A 25,216-nucleotide genomic window follows, 5' to 3' on the forward strand; every position below is an offset into this window, starting at 1 on the left:
TAATGTTCGAGTCGTTTTACTCACCTGTCATTGCACCCCGTTTCTCCTGCAATGTGAATATCTGGGTCCCGCCTATTGGCGGAGACTCACAGTTGAACGACTCCGCGGTGAAAAACTATTGGGTAATATGCTTTTAAAATTACTTAAGGTTCGTCCCCATAATTACCCTAAAGCTCATTGCATCTCAGATCAGCCGATTACTTAGATTACGATAGTTTCCCAGCATTGTGGTATTATTTAAAATACACATCTATCTATTGGCTACAGTAGCTATGTCAACGCAAGCTATAGACGTTTTAATTTAGCTCTGCAATGACCAAGACAAGAGGAATTCTGTTTCAGGAAGCGTTTGCTTAACATAACCCACGCACTGGATTTTTGTTTAAACCCGCGAAACAGATAGCACTGTTATGGTATGCAAAACAGTAAAGTCGACATACCGTTGGCTTTTTTTTTTCTTCTTTTTTTTATGCACCGAACTACATCAACAAAAGACCAATGTTATCCCACAAATTCAAATCTAGCCTATTTATTTGTTAGTTGTTAGTGTTGTTGCTTGCTTACTTAGACTAACGTAGCTTACGTAGACACTTACTGACTTTGGCTACTGTAGAATTTTTAATGTTGAATATTCAATTGTACAACAGAAATATTATCTGGTGAAAAAAATTGTGTCAGTCCCTTCAAAGTGATTTCAATGATTTTACATAGATCAGTCTGCTTTGTAGAGAGCTGTAGAATCCCTGATATACCTTCAATGCCACACCAGGCTCCTGACAAAAATAACCTGGTCTGTCAAAGTGATGTTCAAAGTGACATCGATTAGTCTACTCACGTTAGGTGCTCAATGGGGATCTGAGAATACAGCTTATAAATGATATAGCCACAGAGCTGAAACCTTTCTAAAGCTCACTGGAGCTTAAGTTAAACTTGCCTGTCTCAAACCATAAGAGTCTTTTTAAAGGAAGACTATTTACAAACATGTTTCACTTCCTCTTATGGCACATAGGCCTATTGCTGTGCCAGTCAGACCACGCCAAGTCATCTAAAAAGCAAAGCTTGTAGCCTACCTTTCAGGATGCGAGATACAAAAATGGGTTTCCCGTACAATTGCACCAGTGAAAGTGAGCTGTAGTGTGCTGATCTATCACTGAAGGATGCCTGGGAAGAGTCGCTACAGGCCTGGAGGATCATGCTATCTTAAGAGCACGATGTGCCTCGCCCCGCCTATGCACTCTCAGAAGACAGGGTTCCAAAAGGCTCCTCTGCGTCTCCATAGACCAGGGATCAGCCAATCACAGTCCTCCGGGGGTCCGAGAACGACTGGTTTTCCACCCTCTCTTTACCTGAGAGACAGGTGTGAACACCTGACAGTCTGGCCAATCAGTAGGACTAATTTCCCAGGAGGAAAGAAAACCAGAGCTGTATTGGGATTCAAAGGCTAGAGTTGAAGATTCTTACCTTAGACGAACCCTGTATAATGCAATGGTTCTTTGTCTGGCATAATGGTTCAAATATGAGAGCTTTCACACTTTTTATACATACCATAGAGGGTTCTATAAATAACTAAAAGGTTTCCCCTATGAACACAAGACAAAGAACCCTTTCGGAACCTTTATTTTAGCATTGTAGCAATTCCCCTCAATATGCCTGTCTCAGAATGCCATCACCACAGTTGGTACACTACACTCTTTGGGATATGAACACTCTTCCTTCAACCACTGCCTCTGAATCAGTTTATTTTTTGGTCTTGTTAGGACAATGGTTGGCAGAGCTGGCCGTTTGTATATACATGTGATTGTTTTGGGCCAACAAAACCCTTGGATGTCTGTGTAAGTGAATTCAGCCCTTAAATAAAATCCACAAGAGTCCCACATGGGTTTTAACATGTAGTATGTGGAACATATGGGATATGTGGAATTTGGGAAACATGGTTTTGGAACATTTTCATGATACAATGGGTGTACTCCCATGTGAAACCCATGTAATTACATGTGAAAAGTACCTTGCATTGTGATTGGTACCTTTGAATGTCTCTGCTGATCACAATAGGAGGTGCTTTTCACATATAATTACATGGGTGTCACATGAGAGTTTATGTAAACTTCCCCCTTTATACCATGAAAATGTTCCAAAACCATGTTTGTCAAGTGCAAAGCACATGTATTCCACATATTACCAATGTGATTTTAACATGTTGACACCCATGTCAAACTCATGTGGATTTTCTGTAAGGAAGGGTCCACTGTTGAGGAAAAAAAGCTCCCTGAATTACAGATTTACAACCATTTACTGCATCCTAGAAACTTTGAGCACAAGAATGGCAATATTTTTGTCAGATTAAATGAATAATTAACTTAATGATAAATATTGATGGCACATTTACTAGATCTATCATATAATGATGCACATGAATGTTTTCATTCATTAATTTATTCGAATTTTACTGCATGCCCTGAAGAAACAAGCAAACATGTAAACAAGTTCCCCTTGGAAAATTGTCAGCCCTGTTCTGAAAAACAAAGTCTACAAAATGTTATTTACTTATTTGTTTGTTTGTTGGTTGATTGGTTAGTAGTAGGGTGGCATTGACAACAGTTGAAGAGTTGACTACAATGGACCAAAGTCTACAGCTAACTGCTGATATCCAATCACTGTTCTGCAAGGCCATATGTCTCCATAAGTGTTATTTGAAATTACAACACCCCGTTTTTTGATATAACTTTGTTGTTCCTCCTACTTAACTTCTGAGTGAAACTATGTGAAGTAACACACTAGCACATTTTGTGACACATTTAAGACACCGTGATCTGGCTTCCCCTCTGTTTAATAACTTCAGAACAACCCATATATTGACTATTGCAGCTGAGTAATCACAGCTGCACACAGCCTTTTTAGATATTTGCTACAGCTAACCATGTAAGTTACAGTAACAAATAAACGGTCTTGTTGTGCACTGGAACAGTGGAAACTAGGCCTACATGCTGTGCACCCAGACGAGTCACAAAGCTCCAAGGTACATTCAACCGTCCTGTCAGGAGATAGGCCTACTATTTTTTTGGTTACATATATCGAGCTAAATTCCCACTAGATGGCAGCACAATCACATAAGTTACCTTACTGTACTTAGTTTGACAGTCGCCTCCCGAGATAATCACCGAGTTCTGTAATTTTGTGCAACACTTTTCGTGTTAGTGGACGTTCTGTTTTTTATTTTTATATTAACAAACAAACAATATAAATGCAGGTTTTAACCCCGGTGAATTGGGTTTCTTCATGTTTTTAATAATAAAAAAAACAGTTACCTATAGCAACGAGCAAACGGAAGAGGTGAGTTTCGAATGATGCTGATTGGTTGTGGTTGAGCTTATGAATTAAAGAACTGACTTTTTGGGCCAAACAATTTTTTAGCGCGCGGGTATAACTCGCTGATAGGTGAAGATCCTGGAAGGACAATGCCATGAACCAATCGGTGGGCGCCAATAGCGCTAGCAGCAGCTTTCCAAGGGAGGGATTTATACGACTGACTGAAATCAAGAGAAGAAGAGCCGCCATTTTCTCTTCTGTGCGACTTCTAAAGGCTGAGGTAAGAGAGGTGGACGCCTATTTAATGCTCAGCTTCTTGGATTCTTAACCGCGAAGCATTTTAGTTGCTTTACATTATATAGAAAACATTCACCTCGGTGTATGAACGAACAAACTTTGAAGAGTAATGTTAGCTATATTTATCTTCCCCCTTGGCCAAAAGTGCTGTAGATATACAACTAGCTAGCTAGGTATGCCGGTAGATGAGATGTTGCCGAGCTAGCTTGCTAATCGGCTAATTCGCTATGGTGAGTCTGGGCTCACTCGAGTTTGTTTGCTAGCCAGTGTTCATAACTTCAGACCTGGGGGTATTTCTGTTAGCAAGCGGTCCAGTTTGACTAGAAATGCTATCATTTAGCGCGGAGTAAAACAGAATCGTATATTTTGATGCCTGTCGCGGTATATGCGGCCTACTAAACTCGATTGTCGTGGTGCTTGACGTGCTCATTCATTACGCCTTTGCAGTTCGTAGCGTTTTGTAAGTTAAGAGGCGGCAGTAGAAAGTGTGCAGGTACACAAGTTATCTTCAATAAATTTAAGTAAATTCCACTAGTTAAGCTTAAGTCGGGTAACGTTAATTCAAGGAAGTCCTAGCTAGTAGTTTGTTCCAAAGTGAGCCAAACACAGGCCGATTTAAGTTACTAGTGCGCAACTGAAATGTGGTCGTCATAACGAAAGTACGTGAAATGAACGTTTAACCTATCGATGAATTTCTATGTGTTGGCTCTTTCTAGCCAGTTTCCGAATTTAAAGCCACATACCTCTGAAATTGCTGAATGTTACGTTAACGCTACTTTCATTTCGTTTCAAAGTGTTTTTTGGCTCGGAATTTCAGCGGGAAAAACGTTTACCTAGCGGGTTTTAAATGGCTGTTCAGTTAAAGTTTAATCTGCGGACAGTGACCATTACCAAATTGTATTTGGGTGACAGAGTGCTTATTAGTAGATTTAAACATGAAATTACTTCCGGTTACGGATGTAATGTTGAAGCGAAAGTCTCCAGTGATAAGCAACTGTGACTAAACTGGTAGTTCAAGTTTGTCAAGTTTCGTGTGTCGCTTAGCACAATGGGTGATTGTAGACCATTGAAAACGCGTTAACCGTTAAGAAACTCGATATGGAGTATACTGTTACAAATTATTTTCTGTCAGTTCAGGCTTGCCATAGATTCCGTGTATATTCCAAAGGTAAGCCCTCACCCTCAGCAAGGATGGTCCATATCTTCACCATGCAGTCATTCCAGGGATTGAGCGGTTCGGTAGAAAAGACATTAACGTTGTCCACTTGTGTAGATAATATTCTGTGTATGTTAGGGGTAAGGCTTTATTTCGTTCTGCGAGGATGCTTTTTAATATGGTCTGTGGATTGGCATCCTATCAAAGATCAACTCAAACTACTTTTTGTATTTTTGTGGAGGTATAACAGCTAGTAGCCTTAGTCATTGCTGAATAATTTTATATTTAAAGTTGAATAAGTGAACTACTGTAGTTTTCCCCTATCTTAAGACCTAGTACTAGTTTTGTATGTACAATTGTCACATGAGCAAGCGGGAAAGGGTAAATATTAACTTATGGTATTTGCTGGGTGACAATATTATGCTTTCCTGGGGCATTGGCATTTCTCATTTCCTTTGTTTCAAAACATATGCAATCCGTTCCTTCCAGGCTCTGTCATAATGACTGAATTCCGTGATTCCTCAAGTTTTACCATGTCTATCAAAGGATAGGGCTATAATTGTTGTTGGATGCGTCTGTCGACATAGAATCAGAAGCTACCATGTCGGGCTGATTTTTGGGCGGCGTTGTGAACGTTTCTGGCTCTCTCCTAGGCTCAGTGATAATCACTGCGATTTTAAAGATGGTGAAGATCTTCATCGGAAACCTCCCCCAGGAGGCCGACACGGACGAGCTGCAGGCGCTGTTCTCCCAGTACGGGCCGGTGACCGAGTGCGCCATCATCAAGAACTTCGCCTTCGTCCACATGGACGACCGCAAGAGCGCCACCAAAGCCATCCGCAACCTGCACCTCTACAAGCTGCACGGCACCCCCATCAACGTGGAGGCCAGCCACGGCAAGAACCAGGGCCCCGTGAAGCTGCACGTGGCCAACGTGGAGAAGGGCTGCGATGACGAGCTCCGCGCCCTCTTCGAGGAGTACGGCACGGTCACAGAGTGCGCCGTCATCAAGAACTTTGCCTTCGTTCACATGGCCAACTCCGAGGAGGCCATGGACTCCATCAAGGGCTTGGACAATTCTGACTTCCAGGGTAAGCCTAAGGATGCGTGGTTTGATTTGGGGGAGGGGGGAAAATGGGGAAATGGGTCTCGAGGGTTCCTGTGTGCTGTGATATAGTTTAGTCTTTGGCAGACGTTAAAGGAAGGGGCGATGAGGTCCGTGAAGGGGCCGAGGTCGTCATAGCTGCAGAAGAGCTGCGTTTCTCAGAACGTGCTGCAGTCTCATGCTGCCTCAACTTTGATTGAGAGCCGAGTCAGTACCAGGATGGCGTGTGATGTGCAAATGTTCATGACAGCAGTTGTTGAACAAAGTCCCGATCTTTAGGGTAGGGTCTTTCGTTCAGGTTTTTTCGTTTTCTCCAGCTTTTGTCCATGAGTAACATTGGTTTCTTTTAAAGGCAAACGGATTCACGTGCAAATCTCAAAGAGCCGCCCTAGAGGGGAGGAGGAGGAGGAGTATGGGCATCCTCCCCCAGACAGAGCAGGGTATTGGCCCCCTCGTTTCCCCGGGGAGAGGCCCGAGCCAGGTCCTCCTGGCTACTTCCGGGGGCGCTTCAGCCACCCCGTATCCCACGGGCACGGGTACCCCCCTGCCCCCCCTCCCCCGCCCCCTCCTCCCCCGCGGAGAGCCCCCTACCCCGACCGGTCCGCCTCCTACGACCGGGAGCGGTCGGAGCGCGATAGCTACGGCGGGGTGGTGGACTACTACGAGAAATACCGCGCCCGTCCGTACGGAATCACCTCGTACGAGGAGCGGCGCGTCAGCGCCATCCCGCCGCCTCCCCCCCCGCCCCCGTCCTCCGCCATCATGAGGGAGCGCCTAGCCACCTCCGCCCTCGACCCCTACGAGCGTCGGCCGCTGCCGCCGCCGGCCTCCTCGTACTACACCCGGGACCGCAGTCCCATCCGGAGGGCGCCGCCCGCGCCCGTCGCCCCCGCCGGGAACGGCTACTCGTACGAGCGCTCCCGCCTCTCGCCGCTGTCCATGTCCAGGACCCCGCTGTACGGGATGCCTCGCGCCCGGGACCCCTACGCCGACCGGGTGCCCCCGCCTCCGCCACCTGCACGCTACTCTTACTAACCGCACCCCCCCCCCACGGCGCGTACTCAAGGTGAGGATAGGTTGCCGTAGCGACGGACTTGGTGGGTTAGAGGTGGTTGTGCTGTAGAACTTGGGCAGTCGCTCCTGTGAGCCGTGTAGAGGGATGCCTTCCTGTAGACGCATTCCAGCTTTTTACAAGGACATATAACGGCTGGTTCCGTGGCGCTAATGTTCTGATTGTAGCTTTCGTGTGGGATGGGGGGGGGGGGGAAGAATCAGTTGGCCGACTCCTGCATTGGATTGATCATGATTAAATGTATTCTTAAATGTGTAAAATGATTAACGATTCACAGTTGATTTAAAAAAAAAAAAAAAAAAATCTATTAAGTCATTTTCCAACTAGGTGTTTCAGTGTGGTGTGCGTTTAAACCATTCGCAATTCAAACTTTTAAAATCGATCATGTGTTTAATCAAATTTGCATCTATGTCAATGAGGCTGCTCTCCGTAGAGGCTAGGAGCTTAAAAAAAAAAAAAAAAAACATAAAAATAATGACCGCTCAATACTTCGATGCCTTCTCTGCAAGTACGACCGTTTGCTGGTCGCGTGCTGCACTGAGTGGGGGAAGAAGGCCGTTGACTTGTTTGATTTGCTCTCTTTCCAGGTTTAAATTATCTGACAGGATCGTCGTCGTCTCCTGATGCACGCGGCGCAAAACCACCCCGTCTGCGGCGGATCGCGTTTCGTTCGACAGAGGCTCTTACGGAAGGAGTTCTAGTGCGGACCATCCGTCCTATAAAACGCTTTTTACGCCCGTTCGTTTTTCGTCCACTTGCTTAGACTGTAACCGATTATTTTGTTTCTGTTTTTTTTTTTTTTTTTACTACTTGTTTTTATTGTCCAAGCCCCTGGCGTTTCAAACAGGAGGAACTGTAACTTAGGGCACTGTACAAATTTTTGGATATAATATTGAATTGATGGCTCTAAATAAGGCGTTCCCACACTCTTCAGTTCTAATTAACACTGCAAATGTATAACGGAAATAAATTAATTCGGGTTGTAACTTCCAGTAGTTTCGATTACTGTATGTTAAGTTAAAATATATATAAAAACGAATACTTTGGAAATCTTGTAAAAAATCAAACCCGTTTCATTTAACTTTAGATTTCGCACCCTGTGAAAGGAAGGTACCGTAATTGCGCTTTGCGACTGATGGCACAGCAGTTTAAAAGCTCATCCAAATGCAAGTGTGATGTGTTGCATATGTGTATGTTAGTTTTGAAATGAGAGCTGCACACCGTAGTACCCTGGAGGCAGGAGATGTACGTTTTTATTTTTCTTTGCAGGGCATCTTTAATTGCAAAGCCTTTTAATAAACTTGTTTGAACTGAATTCCTTATTTTGAACTTTATTTAACTTCCCCCCCCATCCCGCCTCTAAACGGCTCTTTCAGCTCCGTGTACCAGGCCCTTTCTTCGTGTTCCCCTTGCTAACGCTGTATGTCGTTTCCTAAAAAGAAAGCGATAAGACGTTCTTCTGGCTTCCTCACTTTTGCATGGGCTCATTTTAATTCGCTTAAAAGTGATTGCTTAAAATGTAGTTCAGTAATGCGATGACATTCCCGCTACCTGATTTTCGTGCTGGAAAAACGTGGCCTCAAATCTACATAGTCCAGCTTTTCAGATTAAGCGGCCAAACCAATTAGGTTTAAAAGGTGACAAGACCCTCCGTTTTGCGATGTGAATTTGTTTTCTAAAAATCACTATTGCCCCAGCGTGAGAACACAATCCATTTCTCTTTCCCATTGCTTTTCCCGTCATTCCGATGCCTGCGTGTTGCTTAGTCCAAAGTCCTTATACTCCCACTGCCCAGTACTTCCTTGGCGAGGAAGATCCTCTTTGCTCAACCTTTCATTTTTACTGTGTAATGTACTGTTAAGTCTCTTAGCCGTCTTCTAGTTTTGACTTCATTTGTGTGTACTGGTTTTATAACTCTGAGAACAGCTTCCTGTGCCTGGTTTTCTCAGTCACAGGAGAGAGAGTGGGGTTCGTGACAGAATGGTGAAAAATTGCTGATTGTAAGGTAAGTTTTGAGCACCCTGGTCCAGAACATGGCTACAAGGAATTTGCAGAATCGTATGTCCTGGTTAATAATGGGATATCCTGGAAAATGACTGCCACCGTTGTAGGTTTAGCGCAGGTTATCCAAAAATTTGCCATTCACTTTTGAGGACAACGATAGTGTACAGGCTGGTGAAGATTTTATCTGGTATCCTGCCCCTCAACTGGTTCCAGAGGCAGTAAAACTTAAAATATTTCAACAAGATGAAGTAAGGTTTTTGTGTGAAGTTCTCTATTGTGCAGGGTTAGCAGTAGACTAATAAGACACTGAAGTAATTGTTCATAGTTTTGAATATGATTCAAAACTGCAGTGAAGTGTTTTCCTTTGGTTGGCATAGACCTTGCTATGGCCTTGTTTAAGCTGGGGACTGATTTGTAATGCTTGTCTTTACATCTGATAACATGGCTTGATTGGTTTAATTGTGCATGCTTCCATATTCAAACCGTGTGTCTTAACTAGTCTGTCCTTAACCAATATTTGTATCTCTTGAGATTCTACAATATTCCCTCTTGTGCAGTTTATAATGTACTAGTCTGTAGAAAGAATGCTACGGTTTGCATTAGTGAGAATGTTAACTAAATTAACTGGGTTCAATTGTCAGATTGGAAACGGATTAGTTGTTTCTTTGGCTTGGAGCGAGTTTGCTCTTTTAGTAGGAAGCGTGTCACGGAGGACAGCCGGGGGGGAACGAGTGTGAAATTGGATGCTTGTCTCGGATCTGTGCCACTGCTAATTTAGTCATGAAAGGTTCATTGAAATTAAAACTTTTATTTTGTGAATATGCTCTACCAATATAATAAAATGCTAAAAAAAAACCCACAAAAGTTGTCATTGTTTTTTTTTTTTAACCAACTAATACAAGGTTGAGAGGTGGCCACAAGGTGCATGCATGCTTTTGAAAACACTTGTTTATGTCTTCTTGAGGCCAGGGTCTGCTGTTTCTTTCCACATACCAGTACAGTGTTGGAGCAATGTCGACAGTCCTGATGTCAGCACATTTGTCCCACCTTCATTTCGGAAGTGAACCAATCATTGCAAGCACAGCTGCAGGGGTAAAATTTACAACGCTTGTGTTCGCAAACGTGCTGTGAATGGACCATGTGGTTATCTGGAGTTTGGCACAGAAATGTTATTTTTAAAAGGTTGTGCCACCAGAGAAATTGGCCAAATTGCTTGTGACAGAAGCAGAATAGAAAGTGAAACAAAAGTGACTTTCCCTGATGGTCTGGAATTTAAGTTTTGCATCCTGTTTGGTTCACCAAAACCTTTGGTAGGGTTTGGCCAAGTTTTCCCCCAGACATCTAGACAAACTGCCCCAGTTCAGTCAACATCAGCTGCATTCCACTAAGCATTTCCCTTGTTTTGGACATTCATGTACTGAGATGGAGCACCTTACTATGACAGGTACTGACTGCAGGTAATGTGAACAAGCAACATTCCTCACATAAGAGTTCTGGAAATCCAGTTATCTGAGCAGGGATGCATCGTTCACGCTCTGGGATTTAAAAAAAAAATTTCAGCCTGTGTTTCGTACAGGCCCACTTCTTCTGGCTGTCCAACGCTGTTCCTGGAGATTTCATCCTGTGTGTTTTCATTTCAACGCTAACTTGGGACACTTGTTTGATTCTTCTAATCGGCTCAATGAGATCGCTAGCTGTTTAATGATGTGTGCTTTGTTAGTTCAAGTGAACTGCTAGGAGGGTAGATCTCCATGAACTGGGTTTGGCAGCCCTGATTTGGCTCCTAAATACGTTTCTTACTACCGGCTGGCATTACAATAGCTGGTATAGGGCGATTCTTAAATCTAAAGTACATCTACTTAAAGTAGCTGCAAAGCATGCTATGGGCTACAACAATCGTATTATTTCCGTCTGAAGAGCCTTACTTAATATTTATTCAAAGTTTTTTTTGTTTTTTATAAAGTAGTACCCTACTCTCCTTTTGCGCAGCAACTCGTGAGCTATCGGTAATCGTTAAAAAAATGAAACATTACTTGCACTGTCGGAGGTGTTTCCTCGTAAATCTATTGACTGTCATGTTCCCTGGAGCTACGGGGTGTGGAAATGGCTTGTATGCTTACACTGGGGATGAAATGTGCACTTTTGTACATGCTTAGAAGAACTATGCACTTTCCGAATTTTTTGTATTTTATTTTATTCTCTACTAGGATCTATCCAGTGATATTCCAAAGCAGTAAATTCATGCCATACTAAATATAGACATTCCTCTGGCATGTGGCTGCGAAACACGGGACTAGGATTGAAGTACTTTGCGAGAAATCGTGCACTGTATGAAGTGGAGCGATGGGGGATATTTTCTGATTGAGAGATTGAACCTATGTCATGACTGTGTACATTTTGAACTCTCGGTGCAAAGTTAAGGGGGTTCTGGCGCAAAATGGCTGCATTGTCACAGGTGAGTACTGGCATCAGATTTGTGGATGAGGTGCCTCTTGGAATGAAAACCAGCACCTATTTACTGTGTACACGTTCTCTGGAAAGCAGTATGGCAACTAAGAAACCCGTTTTGTAGTTAGAACTTCCCGGAAGTCGAGAGGACCTGCGAGATGATCACCCTTGACAGCGACGCCATTTCGTAGCTAATTTCATTCATTGGCAGTGGAGCTGGCGAGACTGGTAAGGGACAGAACTAGCTCACTACTTTTTAAACCTATATATTTAGCTGTGTGATTTGTGTCCAAATCTAATAGTATTTTCAATTAGTAGCTAAATATACTACTGTCAATAGTTTAGACTGATTTCTTTTTTCAAGTTAGCTTTGTACTTTGCATGTTAAAAATAGTTCCTTAGCTAACGTAACTAGTAGCTATATTGCTAATGTTAAACTTCAGATTAGGAACCAACCAGCTAGCCATGTTACCATCTACATTAGCTTGTTTTTTGGATCGCTATATGATTAATGACGGAAGTGGTAAGCATTACGTTAGCTGAGTTACTTTACTTTGCTATTAAGTTAGCTGTTGCTGTCCAACTTTGCTTGGCTACCTAACCTTAGCTAGTTGGCGCTGATTGTCCAACAACGCTACGGAAGTAGCTAGCTCATTTCCATCAGGCCTAGCTTGCTACATGGCTTGCTAGCTAGCTAGCTGGCTGGCTGGCTGCAGTTCTCGGTGGTGGTTCGGAGGTGTAGGTAGCTTTACGCTGACAGTTCTGTGTTCACACTCCTGCTCGGAGGAAGTTGTCTCGTCATGGTGATAGCTGCTTTTGCTAATGTTTCACTGCGAATTTTAGGCAAGAGTTAACTTACCCGGTAAGTTACCGTGCGAATTACGCAAAAATGTTTTGACAACCTTAGCCCAACATTTGGATAATACTGGCTATCGTTAGCTAGAAGCTAAACAACTTACAGATACCCGTCATTGGTTTCGTTTATTTCAACTTCGACGAGACAGGCCAGTTTCGATTTTTGGTAAGGTCCGTACCTCTCAAATGTAAAATGGGTAATTTGCACCGCCTTTTAAAAAGTTGGACTAACACGGTAAATTTGCCATGAGAATCATTCGCTGACGTTAACACATTTAGCATACAACCTGACAATAGTATTACTGTCAGTTAGGTTAGCTAGATGGTTGTAGAACGAATTACAGAATTTAAAAAAATAAAAAAATAAACTCTGCAATAGATGGTTAACGTTAACTGACTTTTGCAGTTAGAATGCAAGTAAGTAATTGACATTCACATCAATTCCATCATTCCACAGGTTTGCGAGTATCACCTGTTTGCGCCACTACATTACAAGTTAGCATCTTTTAAATAAACGTTTTATGCATGCAACTAATTATTTTCGACCCCATGTTACAGGAGTAGGAGCCCTTCGACGTGACCATGGTCAAGATATTCATCGGAAACCTGTCCCAGGACACCACGGCAGAGGATCTTCGTTCTGTCTTTTCCCAATATGGAACGGTCACCGAGTGCGATGTGCTGAAGAGATACGGCTTCGTGCACATGGACAGCAGGGGGGACGCCGAGGAGGCCATCCGCAACCTGAACCAGAAAGATCTGAACGGTATGGCCATGAACGTAGAGTTGAGTCGCGGCAAGTCAAAAGCCTCCACCAAGCTGCACGTCAGCAACCTCAGCAGTGGCTGCACCAACCAGGAGCTGCGCTCAAAGTTTGAGGAGTTTGGGCCGGTGGTGGAGTGCGACATAGTGAAGGACTACGCCTTTGTGCATATGGAGCGTGTAGAGGATGCGATGGAGGCCATCAGTCGGCTGGATAATACGGCCTTCCAAGGTGAATCTGCAGAATGGAAAGGGTTAAATCCCGGCTTTTGCATATGAAAAGTTTTGTGCTTTTGTTTGTTTGTTTTCCGTTTTTTACAAAGAATCGCCAGCTATGATGCCCTGTGTTGTACAGGGAGGAGGGTGATGCTTAGGGAAACATCTTTGGAATTCTTGAAGGACCCTTGAATTGAAAAAATTGAATTTAATAAACAAGTGCATCTTCACAAAGTTAAGTTCATACTTCTTTAAAATTAAGCTCTGGCACCTAATTGAACATTTAAAAATCCTACTAGATTTGTCCTTTAGTTATTGTCTCCTCACCTATAAGTGTTCAAGGTCTCAAAGTGTCTCTCAAGCAATGCATGAAGTGCAGGACTGCCAGATTGACCAGTTCTTGACCGGAATGTCTGGTTTTCAAGGAATGTATACTGATCTGGTTTTGTGCTCTCATTGTCCTGCCTGAATAATTGATTGAAATAATATACCATTAGTGTGTAATGAATTTGTATCTCAACTGCCCCCAGGCCTGTTATCAATTGCAATAGCAACAACCCCCTGCACCCCATCGTTTTTGCAGTTAAGCTTAAAGCTGTTTTCTGGGGCTTGGATTGTTCATCTGGCTCAATGAAAGCTAGTGGACTGCAGGGTGAAAATGAGAAGTGGCTTTACATTCTGTGTTTCTGAGAAGAGAGTCTTTGTCTGCCCGCCCCCTGATGTACACGAGCTAACTTTGCAGTGTTTGCAGCAGTTAAGTTGACCATTCCACAGAGGTCACCCTTTTTGTGGTAATTTAGTCATACAGAGGGGATCATTTGCAATGGTACTGTAGTGTGTGGAGAAAGTTGTGTTGACAACGTGGTGGTTCTTGTTGCTATGTTGACATGGTATGGAATGCGTGACCCTCCTGAAGCCAACGCTCTCTTGCTGGTCTTCTTTCCCCCGCTCTTCCAGGGAAGCTGATGAGCGTGCAGCTGTCGACCAGCCGCCTCCGCCCAGCCCCCGGGATGGGAGACCACACGGGCTGCTTCGTCTGCGGGAAGCCGGGGCACTGGTCCAAGGACTGCCACCTGGCTCAGAACGGCGGCTTCGGACCGGGAGGCCCCGGGGGCAGGGGCGGGGGCGGTTTTGGCTTTGGCTTCGCGGGCGGCAGGGGCTTCCCGAGGGGCGGTCCGGGCTTCGCCCGGGGCGGGCCGGGATTCCCTGCCGGTCCTGGAATCCCGAGAGGGCCGGTGCCCGGCCACTTCGGAAACTTGCCTTTCGGGCCGAGGGCGGGGTACGCGGGGGAGATGCTCGCGCCCCCCGTTAGCTTCAGCCGCCGGCCTAGCTACGAGCCCGCGGGTCAGTACGCCTTGGACCCGGCTCAGAGCGCGTACGGCGGCCGCCCGGAGAGCGCTTTCCCCAAGACCGGCGGCGCTGCGTACGAGAGCGAGCCGCGCTACGGCGGCGTGGACTTCTACGAGAAGTTCCGGGCCCGTCCGTACGCCACCGGCGGCTACGACGAGGACCGCCGCCCGTCCTCCCTCCCCGCCGCGTCCCCCGCCATCTCCAGGGAGCGCCTGCCCCCCTCCGCCCTCGGCTCCTACGACCGCCGGCCGCTGCCCCCTGCCGCCTCCTCGTCCGGCTCCTCGTACTATTCGCGGGAGCGGAGCCCCATCCGCCGAGCGCCCTCCTCCGGAGACGGCGCCCTGTACGAGCGCTCCCGCTTGTCCCCGCTGTCCTCCCTCTCCAGGAGCTCGCCGTATGACATGCCGCGGGCCAGGGACCCCTATAGCGACCGGGCGCGCTACGCTTACTAACAGCTCTTACTGTCTGCAAGGTGAGAGCCACACGCTGATGCGAAGCCAGCTCTTGTGTTGTTCTTTTTGCTTGTTTCTGTCTGCAAGGTGAGAGCCACACACTACTTGTGTCGTTCTTATTGCTCGGTCTTGGTGTCACACGATAAGGACAGTGGAGTGGAAACCTACTATTTTGCAGGTTCCGCGTGGCACACAGTTGGCAGCAAGTTCCTAATGGGATTTAGGTTGGAATATGCTAATTCCGGTAACTTGGAAGAGCTTCCTCCCCTGGCGTTGCAACGAGAGGGGTGTGCATTTTTACAAATTGTGTAGGATTTCTCAGGCAGTGAATTGTGCTTAATGGAATATTTGGGGGGAACACCGCCCGAGTCTGAGTGTGGTCTGCTCTCATTTCAGCTGCGGGAGGCGCCTTTGGAACCGCTCCTCCGACCACGTGTGGCATGTCGAGAAGAGAGTACTTTTGCTAAAACTCCCCGCTGTGTCAAGAGCGATGTGATGAGGAGGCGAAGGGTTGTTCCCTCATTTTTTTATTCCAAACACTGGATTCATTCATCTCTCAACCAGCTAAACAAACATAACTTTATGTACTTAGAGAAAAAAAAAAAAAGAAGGGATTTGTTGCTTTCTATTCACTCAATTGCTGCAGACAGCACTTGCAGAAAATATATTAATTTGCTTTAACTGACGTAGGTGCAATCATTACCTGTCTTGTCGTGAACGTTTTGGTTGGATTCCAGATGTAGTTAGTGTGTTGTATTTGTGTTCATGCACTTTGTTTGCTGTTCTGATCAAACAACACTTTGGCAAGGGCCTTTTTTTCTTTTCTTTTTTCCCCAAAAAAAGAATTCGCATATAAATATTTTTCAGTTTGGCACATTGTATTTTGTCACAGCTGTTATTGCAAATTCCACTATTTATTTATATTCTAAAGGATACAGATTATCTTTAGTTATTTTGTATAGAAATGTGAAAGTGGTTTGTGAGTCTTTAAAACTTTGAACCGTGAAGACAGGTGCACCTGCTAATTTTATTTTCCAACAAAATGTTGAGTGTTTTGTTCTGAATGTGAGTAGTTGTTTGAAGTGCATGTATATATTACTCTTTCTTGAAATAAGGTAATTTCAGGTACTGCGTGAATAAACGGTCAAGTTGTATGCAAATAAGACATTCCGCTTTTCAAATTTATATATTTTGGTGCATCTTTTAGAATTTTATATGACCTGTTAACTGTTGTGTAAAAATGCCCCTTATGTCACACAAAATGGGTTTCTGCCCAAAGTGTTGCTTAATCTAGTTCATGGTGGCATTTGTATAACCAAAGGTGCAAATAGTCAGAAATCAAGTGTGTTTTTCCCAAAGATGGCAATTTCCGTGAGCAGGGGGATTTGTACCTTTTTTTTTTTTTTTTTGAAGGGCTGTGATGGGCAAATGAATGTACACCTATTGCACGTAGTCCAGTTTTATAGAATGATGACAAGTTCTGCTCTGAATATGCTTAAATGAAATGAATAAATGAAAGCTGGCGTAGCACGTGAGCCGCATTTAGGGAGCTGTCCTTGTTTTGAAACTGTTATTTGTGAATGCTGCAGTTTAAGAGAGAATGAGAGTCTGATATTCAGAGAGTTCCTGAAATTATAATCCACCAACCATATTCTCTGCACAAGTGTACCAGCTAACCGCATTTGAGTAGAACTAACAATCAACCTTGACTCAGGGCTGTTCTCTTAGTTTGAGACTACAGGCTATAGCACATGATCCTTCCCGAGATGGGTGCCTTTGTTCACTTCACATTTCTTCCTCTGCTTTGCAATAGTTTATAAACCGCTGACAAAAGAGACAAACTATGTATATTTTTTATGTATGTTGCCTTTTTTTAATAAACCAGAGTTTTTGGTGAAATCGTGCTTGGTTAATGGGTTCCATTTCATTGTGTTTTTGTTTTAGCTGGATTTCTTCTGCTGTTTTTCACCGTGTCACTATGACAATATGAAGGGGACCTTATGACTCCCAATTCAGCAATGTTTATGAACCTTTTAAAGCGGCGGTTTCCAAACTGGGTTGTGAGTTGCAGCCTTGTGAGGGGTCATCTGATTTGTCCGTTGGGTCACCTGACAATAAAAAAAAGCGATTATATCGCCAATATAGTCATGGCTAAAGCTCTGGTCAATTTGAGAAATTTTGTTGTGTAATTTTAGTTAACATTAGGGTGAAAAAAGTAAGGTGTAAAAAGTTTAGCTGTGAAATCACAAGTATGGTAGTAGAATGCTCTTAACGGAACATTCTAATGCTGATGTAAGGATAACAACTGAAGCAATGGTGTTCCAGAAGTCTTGAAAAACCACCTTCAAGAAAAAATAAAACATTCCAAGAAGGATGACTCCAAAATGTAAAACTGAAAAGGATTTGCGACCAAGTCCTAAATATGAAGACATACATTTTTCCAATTACTTTTGCTCACATTAAAGCTGACACTTTAACCTCATATTCATTGTTTCATTCAAAAACAACTAAATTTGTTACAATACTTACGCATTTCATTTTATATTCCAACGGCAATTGGAATATAATGGGAATGAGAAAAACACAATTGCTGTAAATAATCTGATACTTTATTCATGTCGATGTCATTGTCGATCCATGAAGAGGATACTTAAAACGCTCACCTCATGTTTGTATATGTTTATGTATATGTATATAATGATGGGAACAATTATCTGCTTTTAGTACTTTATTTTGAAATGGCATGGCATGTTTTGGGAAAAGTAAGGATGTATAGGCATTGGTATTTTTGAAATCCGCAATTTGTTACAAACTACAAATACAAAAGCATACAGCACCAACCCTTGTCAGAGTTCCCCTGCGTTTAACCAATATATTTATCGGCGGGACACACATTGTTGGATTTCCTCCAATCTCTTCTTTCCATGTGAGGTTACTGGCAGCCAGTAGCTTCCCAGCTAGCATGTAACCGACGACGCCATTTCATAACTTGGGTCCTGTGGATGTTGGGTTGCGACTGAGTAAAAGGTATGAAACTACGCTCTTTTAATAAAACAAAATTAATTATACATTGATTGTTTATGTTCCATGCAGTCAGAGCAATTTAGCAGTGTGAGCTGAACGCCCGGGTCTCTGTTAAAAAAAAGTACATTGCCTCGCACTTTTAGCTAGCTAGCTCTAGCTGGTTGTTAAACGGGACTGTCACTGCACTGGCGTTAGCAGGCTAGCAAGCAGGTGAGCAGCCTAGCTGTCCTGTGAGGTATAATGAACGTATGCGCATTTTCTTTAGCTACTTGTTAGAATTTGCTTACTGTTTTTTGTTAAATAGCGTAAATGTTAACATGTCGTATTCGTTGCGTGCGATGTCACGAATGCGCTGTTATGTGTGGACAAAGCGGCCTTTATTCCCTTTGTCTGTTCTTGGTTATAACGGTATCATGAGCTATAAGGGATGGCGTTGGCAGGATCCTCGCTGGAATGGGACGGAATACCTTTGGTTTTGATCACCGGTGTCTACTCGTCCCAGCATACGCTCGCACTGTAGTAAAACGTCATAGCTAAATGCGACACCATCTAAAATAAATGTACGGTTAATCGATATGGATTGTGAACTTAGGTAGCAGTCCAAACCCATTTTTTTATGGGTTTGGACTGGTATCTTGAACATTTCTGTTCTTTGCAAGCAGTATCACATTTTCACAGTTGGGCAAGTATAACGTACCTTTCCCTGTGATAAATGCATTAAAACCCACGCATTCACTCAGTTTCTGTAATAATATTAACTTATTTATCTGGTATTCTCGGATATTGAATAATTGAAACCATTCTTGGATTTTCACCTAAGATTAAGCATTACGTTTTGGAATTTAATCATCCGCAACAAACTAATGGCACGTATAGTGTTGTGTAGTGTCTATGTTCTTCTGTGTCTTGCTGTGTGTAATGCAACATCTGTGTTATTTGTTCTATTTTAAGCCATTTTGGCCAGGACTCCCTTGTAAAAGTGGTGTCTCAGTAGGACTATTTCCGGTAAAATAAAGGTAAAATAAATAAATATATATATATATACTAATATATACTAATATATAATATATATATATATATATATATATATATATATATATATTAGTAACAGATTTGTAAGCACTTTCCGTAATCAACATAACCCTTTTTTTTTTTTCTTCGAATACACAATTAGCCTTTTGTGCTAGCTTAGCAACCCCAAAACATTTAAGGCAATGTATTTGTTTACTCAAAAAACGCGGTGTCTGAAGCACCAACCAGTCATGCAGGACTAACCCTCCTGAAAAAGAAACCGCTCAAGTGAGGTTTTGAAAGAGACCAGCTCCCAGCTCAACATGGTTTCGCTAGCTGACCAGTTCAGACCAGCTCCCAGCTCGACATGGTTTCGCTAGCTGACCAGTTCAGACCAGCTCCCAGCTCGACATGGTTTCGCTAGCTGACCAGTTCAGACCAGCTCCCAGCTCGACATGGTTTCGCTAGCTGACCAGTTCAGACCAGCTCCCAGCTCGACATGATTTCACTGGCTGACCAGTTCAGACTAGCTCCCAGCTCGACATGATTTCACTCGCTCACAAGTTCAGAACAGCTCCCAGCTTGACATAACTATGTTGTGAAACAGTGGGTAGCTGCTTGACCAGCTCATACCCAGCTAGACCAGCTTATGACCAGCTCATACCCAGCTAGACCAGCTCATACCCAGCTAGACCAGCTTATGACCAGCTCAGTTTTTAAGCTCTTCAAGCTGGCATAGCTGGATTTTACAGCGGGCTGTAACTACAGCTATGAGGACCGTACCCTCAGGTCACAAATACGTGTTACTCCAAAGTAATTGATATCAAGCTCATTGTATTCCTCCTCTCTTCTCTGACGTCTTAGACAGCGCCTGTGCTTTTAAACGCCCAGCCCTCTGCCCCGTTGCCGCTAACGCAGAACCAAAAACGCGCCGGCGGCACCATGGTGAAGATATTCATCGGCAACCTGTCCCAGGACACCACGGCGGAGGAGCTGCGCTCTCTCTTCTCCCAGTACGGCAAGATCTCCGAGTGCGACATCGTCAAGAACTTCGGCTTCGTGCACATGGACGACAAGGCGGAGGCCGAGGAGGCCATCCGCAACCTGCACCACTACGAGCTCAACGGCCTGGCCATGAACGTGGAGCTCAGCCGCAGCAAGTCCAAGGCCTCCACCAAGCTCCACGTGGGCAACATCAACAGCAGCTGCACCAACCAGGAGCTGCGGGCCAAGTTCGAGGAGTACGGGCCGGTGGTGGAGTGCGACATCGTCAAGGACTACGCCTTTGTGCACATGGAGCGCGTGGAGGACGCGATGGAGGCCATCAGCGGCCTGGATAATACGGCCTTCCAAGGTGAATCTGCAGTGGGGGCAGGGAGGTCGTAGGCCCAGCGTAGGAGCTTCTGAATAACCACAGTGTTCTCTGCAGCCCTCCCCTCCTCCCCAGGAGAAATGTCCTGCCCAGAATCTTGAGGGGATGCTAGTGTCGTGATAAACGTTCCTGAGGTTTTGCGAGAACTAGCTGGGGGCCCAGTCACCCATCTTGGTGCAAATATGGCAATATGCTAGCAGTAATTGGGTACTATCGACCCTCATATTTGTTCCACAGAGGTGGCAGAAAGATTTTGTGTAGTGATGGGGGAGAAGTGTTGCTCGAGACAAGGTTGACGGTGGCTGCATTCTCCTGCTGTAGAGACTACATGTAGTGAACAAACACCTGTGTAAAGTTGCTTAACATAGTATGAGGCCACTTGGTCCCGGGCAAAGCTTCACTTCACTACGGTAGGTAGCTGGTTCAATGGGCTGAACAAGAGGACTGCTTGTCTGCAGTAGCTTTTTATGAATGAGAAGTACGAGTTATGAATTGAAATTGGAACAGGTGTTAGAATGCAGTCATTGAGGGCAGCAGTGCTTGCTGGTTTTCTGTATGTTTCAGCACCAGTCATTAATTAGTCATTTTGATTTGATTTCAGTCATTGATTGGTTGGCTAAAAGTGTCCACGCAACTTAATTGGCTACTGATGCGGAAGAAAGCACGGTTTTATTGACTGAAGTAGTACATTTCTTGAATGGAATTACTGCACGCGTCATTTATCCAGATTATCATATGGCCTTTTCTTTTAAGCATATTCCAAAAATTGAGATGCATGAATGTGCCTTTTTACTCAAATACATTTTTTGGCAGATTGTAAAATGTTTAACGGTCATTGGAAGGATTGAAAATAAGAAACGCTTGTGGAATTTTAAATGAAGTGGGTATTTAACTACATTTAATATTTCACATACTTGCCTGTTTTGTCACCGTGCTTTGGGCAATTGATAACCGCTTTTGGAGAATTCCTACCAAATTTGTATTCATGTAGAGCAGGAAAGTGGCTTAGACGCATGCGGCCTTTGAAACGGTTCACCCGTTAAACGGTACCAGCGGTGTAGACCACAGCAAACTGTCTCTGCGTCTTTCCTTTTTCCAAGGCAAACTGATGAGCGTGAAGCTTTCGACTAGCCGCCTGCGTACCGCTCCGGGGATGGGAGAGAGAACGGGGTGTTATCGGTGCGGGCAGGAGGGCCACTGGTCCAAAGAGTGCCCGCTGGACCAGAACGGATCGTACGGAGAGGGTCCCATGGGCCCGGGCGCCAACGGATTCGGGCCCTCCAGGTTCGGCGGCGGTAGTCGCGGCCGCGGTTTCCCGCGGGGCTTCTCTGGGGACCCAGGCTTCGCTAGCGGCTACGCCCCCGTCCAGGCCCTCGGCAGGGGGGCCGGCTACGGCGGGCCGGGGTACGGCAGGGGCGTGGGGTTCGAGGGCGCGGTGACTTACGGGGTGCCCCCGGGCTACGGCCTGGCGGCGGAGCATAGCATGGCCCGCGCGTACGGGGGCGAGGCGGCTTTCGGGAGCGGAGGCGCGGCGAGCTACGGGGCGGTACCAGCCTACCCGGCGCGGCGTTCGGCCTACGACGAGCGGGACCCGTACGGCGTGGTGGACTTCTACGAGAAGTACCGGGCGCGCCCCTACGCCACCGGTTATTTCGACGATCGGCGCACCGTCCCCCTGCCCCCGCCGCCTCCTCCTCCGTCCACGTCGGCGATCATGAGGGAGCGTCTGTCGTCCGCCGCCGCTCTCGACCCTTACGAGCGGCGACCCCTCCCTCCTCCCCCGCCGACCCCCGGCCCGTCGTACTACCCCCGGGACCGGAGCCCCATACGGCGAATCCCGGCCGAGGGGGAGGGGTACTCGTACGAGCGCTCGCGTCTCTCCCCGGTGTCCTCCCTCTCCAGGAGCTCCACGTACGACATGTCGCGGGCCAGGGACCCCTACGCCGACCGGGCACGCTACGGTTACTAACACACCCCCCTTCCACTCTGCCAGGTGAGCCTGCGACAGGACCTCTGACGGGTGAGGGGGTGCACTCCTGATTTAGCTCGCAAGGAGTTAGCACTTGACTTCGCCAGATAAGCTAATGACCTTCAAACCATTGAGGTCAGATCCCCCGTTATTCAATTGCCATTGATGGTCTTTCATATAATTTGAACTCTTTGGGTAATTCAGATAGCCTGTTGATCATTGGAGCTCAAAGATCGGTTAGATCTCAAATAACGTAAATAATTCAGGAATGTAACAGTCGAGCATGACCTTCGGGTAGCGCTGGATAAGCGCCCTGTAGCTACTCATCAAACGCATGCCAGTTGTCGTCAATGACAGGTGTGCTTCTCAGATGATAGCGGCTAGCGTGTAGAATATAAATAGTCACTGGCTTGCAGGCAAGTCCCAGGAGTGCAGTCTCTTCAGCTGCTATATTTTAAATGTGGGTGGATTAGCGGTTACTAACGAAAAGTTGGGGAAACGAATGGGAGAAGTAATTGGAGCGATAAAGAAATAGAGTATTGTATCGCAGGCTTTGAGAAAGAGGATGGATGCATGGCACTTCTAGCCGGGGTCTGCGCTGGACGCTGAAAATGATGATGTTGTCTCTTTACAGGTTGCACCGCCACCGTGTTCCTCACAAGCGCGCGCTCAGTCGAGATCTCGTTTCGGCTCGCCGCGTTTCGCCGTCCACGCGGTCGGGAGACAGCGGTATCGCGGATGCAGTGTTATTAGAACAACATCTTGTCTCAACGTGCATCAGCTGAACGCCAATTTTTATTTTTGGTTTTGTCTTGATCTTCCAAAATGTGGCAGGGTTGCATGATTATTTTTTGCCGTTTTATATTTTTTGACTTTTTAAATTGTGAGTGCAGATGTTTTATTATCACTTCAGTATTTGAAAAGGGTTTTGGTGAAGACAGCTTTATTGTCAGTGTTCAATTTTCCTTAGCGCGGTTTCCCCCAGCGTGTCATCAGCCTGTCCCTGTTTGTTGTTCCAGATGGAAATTTCCTTGCTCACGGCGATGTAACGATGCTTTCTTGGATAAAGTCCAATGTCTTTTTTTATTGTGTATGCAAAGTTCCTTGCAGGACTTAATAATTCAGAACTAAAAGCACACACGTCCATTAATAAGCATGTGTAAATAGAAAACCTGTTAAGAATTCAGAAAGAATTGATACACTGGAATTCTAATAATTTTTTTATGAGGAGATTTGTTTGTCTAGTGCTGCTGTGGGGGAGAAAAATTGTAACCTTTTAAGTGGTACTAAGTGGTATTGTACCATGTTTTCTAAAAAAAACCCAAAAAAAACAGCATTTGGTTGCTGTACAGGCAGTATTTGAAATGTGCATAATTCTAGCTTGACTTTATCAAGGCAAAGTTTTCACATACATTTAATAAGTTTCAGATGACTAAAGTTGGATGATAGAGCTCATGTTTGAGACATTGGTCTTTTAGTGATTTAAAAGCTGAAACAATGCAGTCATAATTTTGCTCCAATACGGAAAATTTGTCTTCACAACAATTGTGTTAGTGAATGGTATACATTAGCCAAACCTGTTGACAAGTAACTGGCGTACAAGTATGTTGTCTGACCAAACTAATGATGTTGCTTGCTCAGCAAAACAAAGATTGACTGACTGTTGCTCTTGCAGGTGATGTAAATATCGAAGCAAAATTCACCCGATATTTCCCATACCCTGTTCTGTTTTCAAGTACGCAATTAAGTTGCCTATTTGAGAACAACATACCTATATCATGAGTAGTATTTCTGTAAGTCTCTCTCTCTTCAATAAAACAATTGTCTACAGTGACTGGATGCATTTGTCCTGTTTTTTTTTTATGTACTCTGAATAATACCATGGTTTCATTGGGTGGCAAAATGCAAAAAGCACAACCTTGTTTGTAAAAAAAATATTTGCATAATAATGTGTCCACCTTCCAGATTTTCAAACCTCAGACTGAATGCCTGGAGTTCTGTACAACACAAATTCAGGGACACAAGTAAGTAGCTTAGACTAAGAGGTACAGATGTGTTGTCAAATAATTACTTCTCTCTTCCATTCCACCGATTTCCATCTTGTGAACTGCAGTGAACATCCTTCTTTATAAGGAGGACTCTACGATCCCAGTAGAGTTCAATAGTGTGAAATCCAAATTGGAATTGTCGTGTGGCATCAACAACCAAGGAACTTAGTTTACTGAGAAATGATGCCTATCATTGTTAACTTTGCCTGCTGAATCTCAGAAAACTATCAGGCATATGTTATCAATTAGCAGTTACAGTAATTACCTTTTCACTTCTAAAGAAACCTCCCACTAGTCATATTCAAATTAACATTTTATTATTTAAGAATGCAAGATTACTCTCCACAGAAACATCCAACACCTCATGCAATTTCGGTATTCCGTATTTTGTTAATTTTATTATTCAGTACATTTACTTATATTACACATTCATTTTTATATTTTTGACAGGATGATCCCCTTCTGTTCGGCACTTCTGCAGTACTCTAATCATATAGTCATTAACATGATTCTTCATGATTTTGTTATTTCTTCAAATTAGGGGTTCCTCTTGACCTTTGTGATCCTGGATGTACAGGGCTGTGAGTCCTCAGACCAGAACGCTTGGGAGAGATACATGCTGGGAAATGCCAGCAACACTAAAACGTTTTTTGCTAATTAAGACTGAAATACTGCCAATGAGGATTTGCCAATGGGATGAGAACATTGCGGTTGTCAAGTAGTCACTTTAAACACGTGAATGTTTCCTACTTCAATAAAAACAAATACG

The 25,216-nt window shown here is 44.5% G+C and overlaps 3 protein-coding genes across 11 annotated transcripts; all 3 read left to right on the forward strand.

Moving 5' to 3' along the window:
* The first annotated feature begins 3,467 nt into the window (after positions 1-3,467).
* rbm4.3 (RNA binding motif protein 4.3) lies at positions 3,468-8,251 on the forward strand. 3 transcript variants are annotated; one of them, XM_061235964.1, is made up of 4 exons: positions 3,468-3,586; positions 5,413-5,850; positions 6,217-6,930; positions 7,524-7,662. In XM_061235964.1, the coding sequence occupies exons 2-3, from the start codon at positions 5,442-5,444 to the stop codon at positions 6,897-6,899; spliced, it is 1,092 nt and encodes a 363-aa protein (XP_061091948.1). In that variant the 5' UTR covers positions 3,468-3,586; positions 5,413-5,441; the 3' UTR covers positions 6,900-6,930; positions 7,524-7,662. The 3 variants fall into 3 exon arrangements, with proteins under 3 accessions (XP_061091948.1, XP_061091950.1, XP_061091949.1); XM_061235965.1 differs by lacking the exon at positions 3,468-3,586 and adding an exon at positions 3,593-3,833; XM_061235966.1 differs by lacking the exon at positions 6,217-6,930 and having other exon boundaries at positions 7,524-8,251.
* Positions 8,252-9,933: 1,682 nt separating this feature from the next.
* On the forward strand, positions 9,934-16,922 carry rbm4.2 (RNA binding motif protein 4.2). Of its 5 annotated transcripts, XM_061236442.1 has the most exons (5): positions 9,940-11,395; positions 11,513-11,616; positions 12,802-13,237; positions 14,179-15,043; positions 15,420-16,922. In XM_061236442.1, exons 3-4 carry the CDS (start codon positions 12,826-12,828, stop codon positions 15,021-15,023), a joined length of 1,257 nt encoding a protein of 418 aa, XP_061092426.1. In that variant the 5' UTR covers positions 9,940-11,395; positions 11,513-11,616; positions 12,802-12,825; the 3' UTR covers positions 15,024-15,043; positions 15,420-16,922. The 5 variants fall into 5 exon arrangements, with proteins under 5 accessions (XP_061092429.1, XP_061092426.1, XP_061092425.1 ...); XM_061236445.1 differs by having other exon boundaries at positions 9,934-11,616; positions 12,802-13,009; XM_061236441.1 differs by having other exon boundaries at positions 9,940-11,616.
* A 1,026-nt stretch (positions 16,923-17,948) lies between these two features.
* Positions 17,949-24,238, forward strand: LOC133125232 (RNA-binding protein 4.1-like). Of its 3 annotated transcripts, XM_061236994.1 has the most exons (4): positions 17,949-18,050; positions 19,923-20,412; positions 21,531-22,423; positions 23,034-23,158. In XM_061236994.1, the coding sequence occupies exons 2-3, from the start codon at positions 20,001-20,003 to the stop codon at positions 22,397-22,399; spliced, it is 1,281 nt and encodes a 426-aa protein (XP_061092978.1). In that variant the 5' UTR covers positions 17,949-18,050; positions 19,923-20,000; the 3' UTR covers positions 22,400-22,423; positions 23,034-23,158. The 3 variants fall into 3 exon arrangements, with proteins under 3 accessions (XP_061092978.1, XP_061092977.1, XP_061092979.1); XM_061236993.1 differs by having other exon boundaries at positions 21,531-24,238; XM_061236995.1 differs by lacking the exon at positions 21,531-22,423 and having other exon boundaries at positions 23,034-24,238.
* The last annotated feature ends 978 nt before the right edge of the window (positions 24,239-25,216 follow it).

This window comes from Conger conger, chromosome 3 (assembly GCF_963514075.1).
Source record: "Conger conger chromosome 3, fConCon1.1, whole genome shotgun sequence".
In the NCBI taxonomy this organism is placed as follows: domain Eukaryota; kingdom Metazoa; phylum Chordata; class Actinopteri; order Anguilliformes; family Congridae; genus Conger; species Conger conger.